The sequence below is a fragment of the Manihot esculenta genome, chromosome 10 (assembly GCF_001659605.2).
Source record: "Manihot esculenta cultivar AM560-2 chromosome 10, M.esculenta_v8, whole genome shotgun sequence".
NCBI classification, from domain to species: domain Eukaryota; kingdom Viridiplantae; phylum Streptophyta; class Magnoliopsida; order Malpighiales; family Euphorbiaceae; genus Manihot; species Manihot esculenta.
In genome coordinates this window covers 14,142,979-14,158,311 of record NC_035170.2, presented here as the reverse complement: position 1 = coordinate 14,158,311, position 15,333 = coordinate 14,142,979, and the positions used below count along the sequence as shown (strand labels likewise).

General features: G+C 36.3%; 1 protein-coding gene across 1 annotated transcript; it reads left to right on the top strand.

Moving 5' to 3' along the window:
* The first annotated feature begins 511 nt into the window (after positions 1–511).
* Positions 512–15,013, top strand: LOC110625093 (alpha-L-fucosidase 2). Its single transcript, XM_021770627.2, has 10 exons — positions 512–855; positions 1,505–1,650; positions 2,107–3,011; positions 11,127–11,259; positions 11,638–11,796; positions 12,903–13,127; positions 13,215–13,316; positions 13,431–13,566; positions 13,958–14,153; positions 14,344–15,013. Exons 1-10 carry the CDS (start codon positions 627–629, stop codon positions 14,663–14,665), a joined length of 2,553 nt encoding a protein of 850 aa, XP_021626319.1. The 5' UTR covers positions 512–626; the 3' UTR covers positions 14,666–15,013.
* The last annotated feature ends 320 nt before the right edge of the window (positions 15,014–15,333 follow it).

The window sequence follows — 15,333 nt, the reverse complement described above, 5'->3', positions numbered from 1 at the left end:
ACCGCCCCGTGCTCAGGAGAAATAAAATAAAATAATAAAAGGATTTTAAAACAAAAAAAATCCAGCAGTTATATACTTTAGTATGTATATTTGAATAAATTTAACAAATTTTAAATTTTATACTTTTAATTTTTAAATTTTAATTAAAAAAAAAACAGATAAATCTATTCATGCATCTTTTTAATATATATATACATTCATTTAATATAATTTTAATATATAATTTAAAATTTCAAAAACTTATTTAAAATATAATAAAATCTACTTATTAAAATTCTGAAAAATTTATTATAAATTAAAATATTTTTAAAATATAAATAAATATATTTTATTTATTTTTTATAAAAAATCCCCTTATTTATATCAATATTTTAATACATAGTAGATTTAGTTAAATATTTTCCTAAGACGAAATTCTATTTTTTCATAACTCATACAACCGGTCCCTGCAAGAATTTTCCTTTTAAAAGATACGGTAAAGTTCCAGATCATATGGGTCCCACCCCAGACATCACACCCTGTGCATCGCATTGCATTCAAAGCTTACCAAACTCTCTGGCCCTCACTTTCTTCAGTATTCTCTTCCCTTGCGTTAACCAGTGAAGCAAAAAAGGTATTGTTAAGTTATGGAGGAGGATGGCGAGTGGGTGGTGGTGCCGCGGCCACCGGAGAAGAACTGGTGGAAACCGAGTTTGATGGATGATGATGATGATGATGGAGATAGTTCTAGTAAGCCGTTGAAGATTACTTTTGCTGGACCGGCAAAGTACTGGACTGATGCTATTCCCATCGGAAATGGCCGCATTGGTGCCATGGTTTGGGGTGGCGTTGCAGCTGAAACTCTGCAGCTCAATGGTAAATGATAATCTCCTTAAAAGGGAAAAACGATTGTTGTTTTTATACAAGGCTGCTCGAGTGTTCTGAAGATATTTTGCTTTATACTAAAATAGTGATTGCATTTGACTGCTTTTTAGGCTCGAAGAAGAATGGTTGTTATTTGGTCTTGAAAGTTTCATAAGATTTGTTGTGTTCGTTTTATTATTTTGGGATCTTTTTTAGTATTTTTGTTTCAGATTCAAACAGGCTGTATGTTGAATTTGACAATTCCGCTTGAGATATATTCTGAGAGAAGGAGATGACACAGAGCTTTTAGCTTCCCCCCCCCCCCCCCACCCATGTTGGTGCAATATTCAATTACTTGGATTCGTCACAAGTAGCAACATAGGTGGATATATATATTTTTTTCCAATTTCTTTATGTGAATTTTTATGCTTAGGAAAGACTTCTTAATTGTACTTGTTTTATTTCATTTGAAACTATTTATAGCGAGCGAGATGCAATATTTTTGACAATTCTAGAAACATTAGTTGATATACCGCATTGTTCAATAACTGTAATCCTTTCTATCTGCTTTTTTCTCAAGCGGGCGCTTATACACCTTGTAGCAATTTTCACATGTTAACTGAGTACAACAGAGTATTATTCACTATTTGTATTCTTGTAGATGATACACTCTGGACTGGAACCCCTGGAAATTATACTAACCCTAATGCTCCAGAGGCACTATCAGAAGTCAGAAAACTTGTTGATAATGGACAGTACTCAGAAGCTACTACAGCAGCGGTCAAGCTGTCAGGAGACCCTTCTGATGTATGTTTTTTTTTTTCTTATTGTTTATCTGTGGCATACCCATTTTTATTCAGTATTTTACTTATTGAGTGATAGCAATTCTCTATCATTATCTCAACTATCTGATGCATGTAATGAATTCCTATTGGTGTTTGTTAAAATTTAATTAGTGGTTGGTGAAATTGCTGGTGAGTGTGACCTCAATGTTATTGACTTTGAGTTGATACTCGTTACTCATAAGTTGGTTAAGTCAATAAGTAGTGCATAGAAATTGGTGGTTTGATTGCGCATCAATTATTGCTTTTGTCAGTTCTAGCTACGTATGTTAAATCCTATTGGCAAAATTAATATGATGAATCCTGCAAGGGTGCCTTCTGTGTTATATGTGGGTTTAATGTTGATGCCTCTATTTTATTCAGGAAGATATCAATTGTTTGAGAATTATATTCCTAAAATTGTTATGTTCTATTTTTGAAGGTCTACCAACTTCTTGGTGATATCAAGCTAGAATTCGATGATTCCCATCTGAAATATGATGAGAAAACATATCGCAGAGAGCTTGACTTGGATACTGCCACAGCTAGAGTAAAATATTCTGTGGGTGATGTAGAATACACAAGGGAGCATTTTGCTTCTAATCCCAATCAAGTGATTGTGACAAAGATTTCTGGAAGCAAGTCAGGATCTGTATCGTTCACAGTGTCTCTAGATAGCAAGATGCATCATCATTCTTATGTGAAAGGTGAAAACCAGATTGTAATAGAAGGAAGTTGTCCTGGAAAAAGGATTCCACCAAAACTGAATGCCAATCACAATCCCGAGGGAATTCAGTTTACTGCAATTCTCAATTTACAGATTAGTGAAGGAAAAGGAATGATACATGTTCTGGATGGCAAGAAATTGAAGGTGGAAGGTTCTGATTGGGCAGCTTTACTGTTAGTGGCTTCATCTTCATTCGATGGGCCATTCACTGAACCGAGAGAGTCCAAGAAGGATCCTACTTCAGATTCCCTTAATGCATTGAATTTAGTAAGAAATTTGTCATATGCTGATTTATATGCACATCATTTGGATGATTATCAGAATCTTTTTCATCGCGTCTCACTTAAGCTTTCAAAAAGCTCAAAGAGCAATTCAAGAAATGGACTTCTGGATATGAAGAAACTCATGGCTTTTAAGTTTGATTCATTCTTCAAGGGAAATGAAGATCAAACCATTTCAACTGCAGAAAGGGTGAAATCTTTTAAAACTGATGAAGATCCATCCTTGGTGGAGCTTCTATTCCAGTATGGTCGATATTTGCTTATTTCTTCTTCACGTCCTGGAACACAGGTGGCAAATTTGCAGGGTATTTGGAATAAGGACATTGAGCCGCCATGGGAGTATGTCCTTTTTCCTCTGTGTATGTGTGTTGTGTGCTTATCTTTACTTTTTTAGGTTGGCACACTTGCCACTTACCCCTGTCTTCTCATATACAAATACATGTGTGCATGTGTGCAGTAAGGACCTCATATATATGAGTTTTCATTGATTGTTTGAAAGGAGCAAAGAAATTACAGGATCATGCATCTGAATTATAAATGGTTGTTTTACCTCTAGATTGTATTGATTTTTTGTTTCTTCCCCTTTTTGGTAAGGGTTGAGCTATAAGTTATATTTTAGTGCAAGACTTCAAGTGCAAAAAATGGTTCTTGGAATTAGTATTTGAAAAATGGGCAAGGAGTTGGGAAAGTAATATTGTGTGGTTAGCTCTAAACTGATAGAGACTAATAGCCTTCAATCATGGGCGTAAAGAATGTATTCCTTCTCCTTGCTGTCCTGGAACTTTTTGATAGAAATGGAGTGAAATTCTCGTTCCACTATGAGTTCTAGGATATTCAGTGATGTTTTCCCTTTAACATAGGATCACCAATATAAAGTGTGCATAGTTTTCAACTTTTGTTGGTGTTTGCTTGCAATTTGACTGTTGATCTCGATAAAAGTTCTGGTTCAGTAATTAAAACAGCTGGCAGTGGAGGAATGGAGGTATCAAGAACCTATACTTTAGTTCAAAAAGAGGAAAACGTTCTATGAGATTCCATCTTTTATTCTTTCTTTCTCCTTTCATCTCGTTTGAGGAACATTTGTTGACCAATGTAGAAGGTTCCTAATTAGGAGGATTCAGATCTTTGGAATCCTAATTAGGTTTGATTATAGGAATTTTATTCTTATTGTAAACATTCCTAATTGAGGTTGATTTTTTTATGTATAATTACTCAAACTTTGCAAAAATCAATTCAATTGGAATAGAATTAAAAATTCTTTCCAAAATTCTTCATGGTATCAGAGTTTTGCTACTTTAATTGGCATAGGTTTCAAATTTGTCACAAAAAGTTAAGGTTAACTAATAGGTTAAGCTTTTAGGCGACTATATCAAGGGAGTTGTTCGACACTACCTGTACCGAAGGAAAGCCCATTAAATTTCCGGTCGATCCTTGGCGACGTGACCCTGCTCCTAGCACGCGCGTGTCCTCACACATCGTCACAAATTCTGCGTCTCCTTCCACGCGCTGGTGCATGAGTCTTTCTCCGACGTCCTTTTCCATCGGCACTCCTTTTCGACCCTTTTTCCGGCATGTCGCGCCTCTGACTGACCTTGTTCTGTGACCAGATTCTCCTTTGAGTTTTTCAAGGTATTTTAACAGTAACTTGGTAGTTCTTGCCTCTTTGTGTTGTTGGCCTCTTTTTATCTTTAAAATGTCAGATAAGAAAGGCACTAATGGAGGTGATGTACGTGTTTTTGATACTGCTCTATGGATCATTGATTCTAGTGCAAATAGATACATAATGGGTTCCTCTAAAAACTTCCTTAATTACCTTCCTTGTCTACAAAAGAACACAGTCAGAATAACCGATGATTCTTTTACTCCAATCTCTGGAACCAGATCGATTGTTTGTATTTTCAATATTAAGCTATTTTCTATTCTCCATGTTCCTTATTTTCCTGTTAATCTTTTATTTGTCAATACTCTTACCAAAGTCCTTAACTGTAAAATTTAGTTTTTTCCTGATCATTGTGTTATTCAGGACCTTCAAGCTGGGAAGAGGATTGGCTTTGGTAGACTGCACGATGGCTTATATATATTGGGAGGAAATCTGGTTTTGAATTCACCTCGAGCTCTTTTTGGAAGAAATCAGGATGTCAACAAAAAAATCATATAGTGGCATCAATGGTTAGGACACCGATCTTTTTTTATTTTAGAGAAACTTTATCCTGATTTATTTTCCAAGGCTCAATGTGGTTCTTTAGTTTGTGATGCTTGTGAGTATGCTAAGAATATAAAAACCTCTTATCCCTCCAGTAACAATAGGAGTACGATCCCTTTTATGACCTTCCATTCTGACGTTTGGAGACCTATTCAAACGGTCTCACTATCTGGTAATCGTTGCTTTGTTATTTTTCTTGATTGCTGCACTCGCATGACTTAGGTTTATTTGATAAAGGCAAAGAGTGATGTGGTTTCTTGCTTTCAATCTTTTCACAAGATGATTTGTACTCAATTTGATGCTAAGATAAAAGTTTTGGGAAATGATAATGGTACAGAGTACATGGATGGCTGTTTTCAGTTTATCTGGAGTCTAATGGGATACTGCATTAAACTAGTTATCATTATGCTAGTGCCCAAAATGGTGTTGCTAAAAGAAAAAAATAGAAACCTGTTGGAAGTAGCCCGATCTCTCCTTTTCATAATGAACCTTTTAAAAACCTATTAGAGAGATGCGGTCTTAGTTGTAACTTATCTCATTAATAGAATGCCTCTCAAAACTCTTGTCTTTAAAAGCTTTTTAGAGGTGCTATAAGGGAAAAATGCTTATGCTGTTTCATCAAAGGTATTTGAATGCACGTGTTTTGTTTATACTAGGACAGGTGGAAAGCTCGATCCGAGGGCTCTTAAATGTGTGTTTATTGGGTACTCTTCCACACAGAAGGGTTACAAGTGTTACCACCCTCTATCTAGAAAATACCTTGTCAGTATGGATGTTACGTTTAGAGAGTCTGAATTTTATTTTAGTACTACCCCATCACCTCTTCAGGGGAGAACAATGAGAGATAAGAGATGATTTCTAGTCCTATAACTCTAGAGGAGACTACTATATAGGGGATACTATTGGTGATTAGAAAAAGATAATTGCGCGTTTGGATAAGTCAGATTTAAGGAGATACTCAAGAAGAGACACAAAAGAAGCTGAAAAAGCCATTATGCAGCATACTCAGTATCATGAATCTTCCTCTTCTCCATCGGGTGAGTCATATCTAAACCTTGTGGCCATTGATGATCTAAATAAACCAATTGCTCAAAGAAAAGGAGTTAGGTCTTGCACAAAGCACTCTATTTCTTTCTCTTTTATGATTCTTTGTCTCCATCCTATAGAGCTTTTGCTTTGTTTATTTCCTCTGTGTCTATCTCATAGGATTGGAAGGAAGTTCTCAAATATTCTAATCGGAAGGGAACAATGATTGAATAAATGAAAGTTTTGGCTAAAAATAGAATTTGGGAGTTGATGTCTCTTCCACCTAGAAAAAAAACCAGTTGGCTGCAAATGAGTGTTCACTGTGAAATACAAAGCAGATGGATCAATTGAAAAATTCAAGGTTAGACTAGTTGCCAAGGGATACACTCAAACCTATGGAGTGGATTATCAGGAGACATTTGCTTCTGTTGCTAAAATGAACTCAATCAGAGTATTGCTATCTTGCGCTGTCAACTTTGATTCGGATCTACAACAATTTGATGTGAAAAATGCATTCCTCCACGGAGACTTGGAGGAGGAAGTGTATATGAAAATCTCTCCTAGATTTGCTGATGAAAAAACACAAGAAAAGGTGTGCAGGTTAAAGAAGGTTTTGTATAGGTTGAAGCAGTCACCCAGAGCTTGGTTTAATCGATTTAGTAGAGTTATGATTTCCTTTGGCTATCAAAAGAAAAATGCTAATCATACCCTATTTATTAGACATCCTAAAGGTAAAATTACTCTTCTCATAGTCTATGTTGATAACATAGTAATGACAAGGATGACACTGAAGAGATGACTCGGCTGAAAAAGCTTTTGGCTCATGTGTTCAGAATTAAAGATCTTGGAAAACTGCTATATTTCTTAAAAATCGAGGTTGTCAGGTCAAAAAATGGAAATTTTATTTCTTAAAGAAAATATATTGTGGATAGTTTGGAAGAAACTGGTATGTTAGGTTGCAAACTAATAGAAACTCCCATTGAGAGCAATCACAAGCTACAAGCAGAAATTGGTGAATCAGTGGATTGGTAGGCAGATTGATTTATCTTTTGCATACTCGACCACACATAGCATATGCAGTTAGCTTAGTCAGTCAGTTTACACATGATCCTCGTGAGTCTCACATGCAAGCTGTTTTTTGCATTTTGCGATACTTGAAGTCTATTCCTGGAAAGGATCTCCTATTCTCTAAACACGATCATCTTCGCATACATGCATTCACAGATGCAGAGTGGGCTGTGATACGGATCCAATAGGGCAAATTTCTAACAATGGTGTGGAGCAAATTTATGTCATTCAAATGAATCTAAAAGGAGTTCAAAATCATATTCATATGATCCATATATATTTGGGGCGTGCTTCAACTCATATGGAGTAGATTTGGTGCAACACTTGCAATCATAGGCTTAGGGAGCCTAATCAAACCTATGGGCTAAAACTACACAAAGGGAAGCCTAAAGTAAAGATCAAGAAAGGCTTTTGTGAAGATTCAGCTTTGTTATGATGGGCTTGCTATATTTTATTATTTAAATACTTTGTTTTATTTTAGCTTTATTTGGGCTTGTGTTCTGGCCATATTTTATCTTTTAAGTTTTAGAGTGTTGGGCCATGTTTTGGGCTTATGTTTTAATACTTATGTGTTTGATGTGTTATTTTAGTGTGTGATTGGACTTGGGTCTTGTGTGTGGTTCGGCCAGCCCTAAAAAGAGTGTCTTAGAGTTTTATTTTCTCTCCTTACTATATAAGGATAAGAAACACTTGTAAGAGACAGCTTTGAATCTAAATTTTCAGAATTCTTTTCATGCCTTTGGCGTGTATTGTGTTGAGTGAGAGTGAGGATTTGCTTTCATCAATTGCACCAAGAATCTTGGCTAACTTATTAACTATTCGTTGTGGCGTTTATCGGATTCTCATCTAAATCCTTCGATCATTGGTGTTTCAGCTTCTCTAAGTGTGGGGTGCAATAGGAGGTGGGTTTATCAAATCTTTGGGTTTCATATTTACTCGTGCGTGTGGGTTTGAGGCTTGTGCCTTAGGGTTCCGCGTCGGACTGGATTCCTTACACTGATAGAAGGTTGACTAGTGGTTACTGTACACTTGTGAGAGTAAATCTTGTCACTTGAAGAAGCAAAAAGCAAAGTGTTGTTGCTCGATCAAGTGCTAAGGCAGAATGTAGAGAGATGGCACAAGATGTTTGTGAACTCCTATGGTTGCACAGATTGTTGGAGGAATTGAAACTATTAGAGACGGATAAACTCCTCTTGTACTATGACAACAAAACTGCCATCAGTATTGCTCACAATCCGGTTCAACATGATCGAACGAAGCATATAGAGATTGATCGATACTTAATTAAAGAGAAGTTAATAAATGGTGTCTTCATGTTAGATCATGTGACTTCTGATGAATAGCTAGCTAATATGTTTACTAAAAGGCTTAGCAACAAGACATATCATACCTTGGTTTGCAAGTTGGACATATGTAGGGCTGAGCAATTCTCGGTCTAAACCGAAAAACCGAACCGAACCGATTAAATTCGGTTTATCGGTTCGGTTAGTCGGAAAGATCGGTTTGGTTCGGTTAGTAAATTTAAAATTATTCGGTTTTCGGTTCGGTTCGGTTTAAACATGTTAAATAACCGATCAAACCGAAAAACCGAACCCAACCCAACCCAGGGGGTTGGGGTGCTGGCCTATCGTACCCAACCCAACCCAACCCAACCCAGCAGGCCAGCACCCCAACCCCCTCCATACCTTTCGCCGAACCCCTCCATCCCATTTTCCACATTCTCCAATCTCCCGATTCCCCCACCCCTATTCTCCCGAATCTCGATTCCTCCCCTGGGCTCTCCACACTCTCATAGTCGAATCCGAATCCTTAACAAATCAATCATCAAATCCCATTAATCTCTTTCTCTTTCACGTCGATCTGCACAGCGGCTGAGGACTGGCAAAACACTCTTCGTTTCCTCTTTGACTCCTCTTCGGCTTCCTCTGTTTTACAGCTAAAAGCTGAACTTGCTTATTAACCTCTGAAATTTGCAATCTTTACTCTTTCTGCGAGACGACTGTGAAACAGAGGAAGGTGTAGAATCTAAAGAGGAAGAGGAAGAAGAAGATGGCGACGACGACGACGGTGACGACGACGAAGACGACGAAGACGATGATGAGGGGGGCGAGGACGACGAAGACGACGAGGTTCAGGTCTTACAATCCTCCAGAGGGCCACCGGTTCAGTCGGCGGATGACGACGACAACGAGGATGACGATGAAGATGACGATGGTGAAGGCGGAGACGACGATGACGATGACGAGGAGGAGGAGGAGGAAAACGATGACGAGGATGAAGACGGTGAAGAAGAGGTAATATATATCCAAATTTATACAATTTTCCGCATATACTTCATTTCTCTCATCTGGGTTGCGAGTTTCTCTCATCTGGGTTTTGATTCATATCTCTGTTACGACTTCTGGGTGGCCGTGGTTTTTAATAGAATATTTATTAAATTATTTTGTTGAAATTAGAAATAAAAAATAAAAAAAAAATACAGATTTCGGTTTGAACCGAACCGAACCGATTTTTATCGGTTCGATTCGGTTCGGTTATACCTTCATAATCGGTTTTTTCGGTTTTATAAATTTTAACAAATCGGTTTTCGGTTTTATCGGTTCGGTTCGGTTCCGAACCGAACCGACCGATTGCACAGCCCTAGACATATGTGATATCTATACACCAATTTGAGGGGGACTGTTGACCAACATAGAAGGTTTCTAATTAGGGAAATTCAAATTTTTGGGATCCTAATTAGGCTTGATTCAAATTTTTGGGATCCTAATTAGAATTTTATTTTTATTGTTAATATTCCTAATTTAGGTTGATTCTTTATATATAAATACTCAAACCTTGTAAAGATGAATTCAATTGGAATAAAATAAAAAATTTCTCCCAAAATTCTTCACTATGTTGATGACATAGTAATGATATGGGATGACACTGAAGAGATGATTCGACTGAAAAAGATTTTGGCTCAGTAGTTTGAAATTAAAGATTTAGGAAAATTTCAATATTTTCTAGAAATAGAGGTTGCCAGATCAAAGAAGGAAATCTTTATTTCTCAGAGAAAATATATTCTGGATCTTTTAGAAGAAACTGGTACGTGAGGTTGCAACCTAGCAGAAACTTCCATTGGGAAGCAGAGATTGGTGAATCAATAGATATTGGCAGATATCAGAGCTTGGTAGGCAGACTGATTTATCTTTCACATACTCAACCAGATATAGCATATGCAGTCAGCTTAGTCAGTCAGTTTATGCATGATTCTCGTAAGTCTCACATGCAATTTGTTTTTTGCATTTTGCAATACTTGAAGTCTACTCCTGGAAAAAGGTCTCTTATTCTTGGAGGCGAAAACCTTGTAGGAGGAAATTTTGTCACTTAGAGAAACAAAAAGCAAAGTGTTGTTGCTCAATCAAATGCTGAGGCGGAATATAGAGCGTTGGCATAAAGTGTTTGTAAACTCATATAGTTGGAGAGATTGTTGGAGAAATTGAAACTGTTGGAGAGGGACAAACTCCTCTTATACTGTAACAACAAAGCTGCCATCAATATAGCTCACAATCAAGTTCAACATGACTAAAAAAAGCATATAGAGATTGATCCACACTTCATTACAGAGAAGTTAATAAATGGTGTCTTGAGGTTAGATAACGTGACTTCCAATGAACAACTAGCTGATGTGTTTACCAAAGAACTCATCAACAAGATCTATCATACTTTGGTTTGCAAGTTGGGCATGTGTGACATCTATGCATGAACTTGAGGGGAGTGTTGACCAACATAGAAGGTTCTTAATTAGAAGGATTCAGATCTTTGAGATCCTAATTAGACTTGATTATAGAAATTTTATTCTTATTATAAATATTCCTAATTTTGGTTAATTATTATTCTTTGTGTATAAATACTCAAATCTTGTAAAGATCAATTCAATTGGAATATAATTAAAAATTTCTCCCAAAATTCTTCAACATCTATAATATTGCTTCTCATGCTCTCCATCTAATCTTTTTGAAGTACTGAATTATTTAAGGTTTTCTTTTATTTTTTTTTTCTCAACCAGGTCTCTGTACGAAGCTAGGGTGTCTAGAGGGAATTAGGACAGAGTTATAATGGAACTTGACATTCTCTTGATGGTGACTAATTTAGCTCTTCTTCTGTTGTACTTTCAGTGGTGCTCAACATTTGAACATTAATCTGCAAATGAACTATTGGCCTGCACTTCCTTGCAATCTTCTTGAGTGTCAAGAGCCCTTGTTTGACTACACGTCTTCTCTATCAATCAATGGGAGTAAGACAGCAAAAGTAAGAATTTCTCCCTTTTTATGGTTGAACCTTTCATCACTTATCTTCCGTCCAATTCATTTTGTCCAGATGTTAATATATAGTTTTGCATGTATTCGTTGGATGAGATTCTAGTCAAGTCAAACTACCTGGATTCTACAACTCAGGGATTTAAAATTATTCAGGCGCCTTTGTATGATTACTGCAAAGATGGATAAGCCTTCATGCACAGGAAGTGAATGTTTTGGGTGATCCTATAGAAGGCACCGCTTGATATTGATGTGGACTTGCTGTGCATTGAAATTTTAAGGAGAGACCATGAAAAAAGGGTGTCCTATTTCCCCTGCTCTTGATACTTTTCAATGCGCGGCATTTTTATTCAGTTCCTTTTTGTTGCAGGATAACTATGAAGCAAGTGGTTGGGTGGTTCATCAAGTGTCAGACATATGGGCAAAAACATCACCAGATCGAGGTGAAGCTGTGTGGGCTTTGTGGCCTATGGGTGGAGCCTGGCTTTGTACACACTTGTGGGAGCATTATACTTACACCATGGACAAAGTAAGATCATTTTTTCAATAATTTGCTGCTTCTTGCTCATGTTTGCTATTTGGTGGACAACCTATGTCGTCGATGGGTGTTTCAGTATTCCTAATCCTTTTTTCTCCAACTCTGCAGAATTAGAACTTAAGCAATATGCATATGAAACATAAAACAAAAGTACAGTACTGGAAATTGGTATAGGAGAAGATATCACTTCATTGGTTAATCTTTGTGGATTGGATCGAAGAAAGATGATAATTTGCACAATCATGTTGTGAAAAGAAGGTTAATGGGAAGTGCTGACTTTCCTTAAAGAATATATGATTACTAGGTCTAAATGAGGTGTAATTAATGAACATGAGGAAAATGGAAAGGGGAAAAGGGAAATGCAAGCTGAACCATTAAACAGTCCTCTCAACAACGTAGCAGTAATCACCAAGGAAGAGCCAAATATCTAAAAACTGCATTGCTGTGCATTATAGTTTGCAGAAGTCAAACCTAGGACCTGTGATTACCAACACTATAGTCTTAGGAGACCGTTTTCTTATGTGGGAGTTTGTGGTATTGAGATGCACAAGCTGGAAAAAGTGTGTCTATTAAGCCCATGCATTAGTGTTTGACTATAACACTTATTTTGAGAGTTTCTGCAGTTCATTGCTTTTAGGAAATTGAACATATACATGATGGGAAACGTGTTTGATGCTTAATGATCATTTACACAATTGATTTCCCTTGAAGCAACTGTTACATAAACAAAACTTGACCAATTATTTTCCTTTAAATTATGAAAATCTAATTTGGGAATAGACTAAAATATAAATTGTTCATCATAGTTGACCTGAGATTCACTGTTTTAAGAAAGGAGTTAATGGAAACATTGAGGAAATCAGAGAATGGGAGTACATGGCTGCAAGTTTAATCTCATTTCAGCATCCATGGCTTTTTTTTTATATATAAGTAAATCACCTTGTTATGGCAGATTTCCAAGACAAAATTTCTTCTTATTCCTGTAGATATTTTTACTCCTCTCATAGCAAGGAGTTGTATATAATTCTTGCTTGTAATAACTACTGATGTACTTTTAACAAGTGATTATTCATTACTAATATATGCTGTACAATTAGGTTTTTCTAAAAAATAAGGCATACCCTTTGTTGGAAGGATGTACAAGATTTCTGTTGGACTGGTTGCTTGAAGGGCCTGGAGGATATCTGGAAACTAATCCCTCAACTTCACCAGAACACATGTTTGTTGCTCCAGATGGTAAACCTGCTAGTGTGAGCTACTCAACCACCATGGACATGTCAATCATTAAAGAAGTATTCTCTGCAATTGTTTCTGCAGCAGAGGTTAATATCTGCTTCTATACTGGTTAAACATAGTCCTTTATCTTTGTTGGGCTCATATCTTTTTAACTGGAAGCTTCTTACTAACAGGTTTTGGGAAGACATGAGGATGAACTTGTTCAAAAAGTCCGGGAGGCTCAACTAAGACTTTTACCAACAAAAATTGCCAGAGATGGTTCCATTATGGAATGGGTATGTTTGTTGACTTGAGAATCTAAAGATTGAGTTTGGAGGAATCAGGTTCTCCTATGCTCCAGACCTGATGGATTTTTTGAGGGGTAAAAGGTTCTCTTTGTTTTTTGACAGGCTCAGGATTTTGAGGACCCAGATGTTCATCATCGACATGTGTCTCACCTATTTGGCCTGTTTCCTGGACATACTATAACTGTTGAGAAAACTCCAGACCTCTGTAAAGCTGCTGACTATACCCTTTACAAAAGAGGTGCTTATCGAATATCTGCCCCAGATATAGGCTCCTAAAACACAAGCTATGTTTGCCTATGATGTTCTGCTTATTTTGATAAAGAAAGATTGATATAATGTTAAACAGAGAAACACAGTTTTAGCTTCCATTTCCTTGTTTAAAGTATGGGTCTTTTAGAAAGCCATACCTCAATATGCACTGTGGAAAACAAAAAAATTCTCTTGCAGCTTATGGTTATGACTTGTGCATTTATGCAACTCTTCTGATGGTGTCTGAAAAAGCAATTGGCTGGTCCTAACCTGGGGAATCATCTTTTTCGTGACTTTGCAATTATTTGGTCTTTAAAATTTTATGGTCTTCTGGATTTCACTAAGGCAAATGTTATTTATTTTTTATAATGCATAAACAGGAGAGGAAGGTCCAGGATGGTCAACTGTGTGGAAAACTGCTCTGTGGGCACGTCTTCACAACAGTGAGCATGCGTACCGAATGGTCAAGCATCTATTTGACCTGGTTGATCCAGAAAATGAAAGTAAATATGAAGGAGGTCTATACAGTAACTTGTTCACTGCACACCCTCCTTTTCAAATTGATGCCAACTTTGGGTAAGCAGCAACTTTATGTCTTTTTTTTATAGAATGAAAATGTAAGAATAACCAGTTCTATCAGTCACAATCAATTTTGTGCCTTTGAAACACCTTTTTTTTTTAATTGAATTGAAACACCTTATTGACAATAAAGAAAAAAGGATTTGGTGATTTCACAATTCTGAATATTGCACTTTTTTTTTATCAGCTTTTCAGCAGCAATTGCAGAAATGTTGGTCCAAAGCACAGTTAAAGACTTGTACTTACTCCCTGCCCTTCCTCGGGATAAGTGGGTTAACGGTTGTGTCAAAGGATTAAAGGCACGTGGTGGGGTGACAGTCAACATATGCTGGAAAGAAGGTGATCTTCATCAACTTGGTCTTTGGTCAAAGGAACACAATTCTCTTAAACAATTACATTATAGAGGAACTACAGTGAATGCACATATTTCATCTGGTAGAGTATACACATTCAATAGACAGTTGAGATGCATAAAGACATACAATCTATCAGAAGCGGCTTCTTGTTGAACGGCACGATCAAGTAGGTCGTAGAAAGAGCATTATTTCGATATCTCCAAATAATTTATCTGTTATTGTTTGTTCTAATCATTTCTTCTCGTGTTGTTCCTGATTCTGGGCAACATAAGCAATTGGCCTTGAGTTTTAGTTGAAGAGAATTCACTATGTCTGCATTCTTCTTGTTAGTTGCTGCAAAGACAATTGTTTCCAAATAGGTTGAAAGATTTATGTCCATTCAGCATTATTTTGCATGCTTTCAATTTAAATAGGTAAACTGTAATTCCATTATCAATGTTGCTTTTTAACAAATGGGTTCATTTCATCAGAAAGACAATACAAGAGCTAAGCTTTATTTCATTTCATTGTCCTTCTGTTGCTTCTTGTTCTTCTTGTGGTATTTTCATTGGGAATTGAGGAGAAAGATTTTGGTTCTGAACAAATTTAGGAATTCTGATTTAAAATTGAGAGAGTTTTTTCTGTTGAACAAATTGCGGGAGTTTTAATTTAAGATTATATATATATATATATATATATATATATATATATATATATTCGATGTTCTATAAGTTTTCTTTATTTAAAAATATTTTTTTGAAAAGATAAAAATAGTTAAAACATAAAAAATAAAATAAATTATTTTTTCAAAAACTAATTTTGTTAGTCTTCTTTCACTCTTG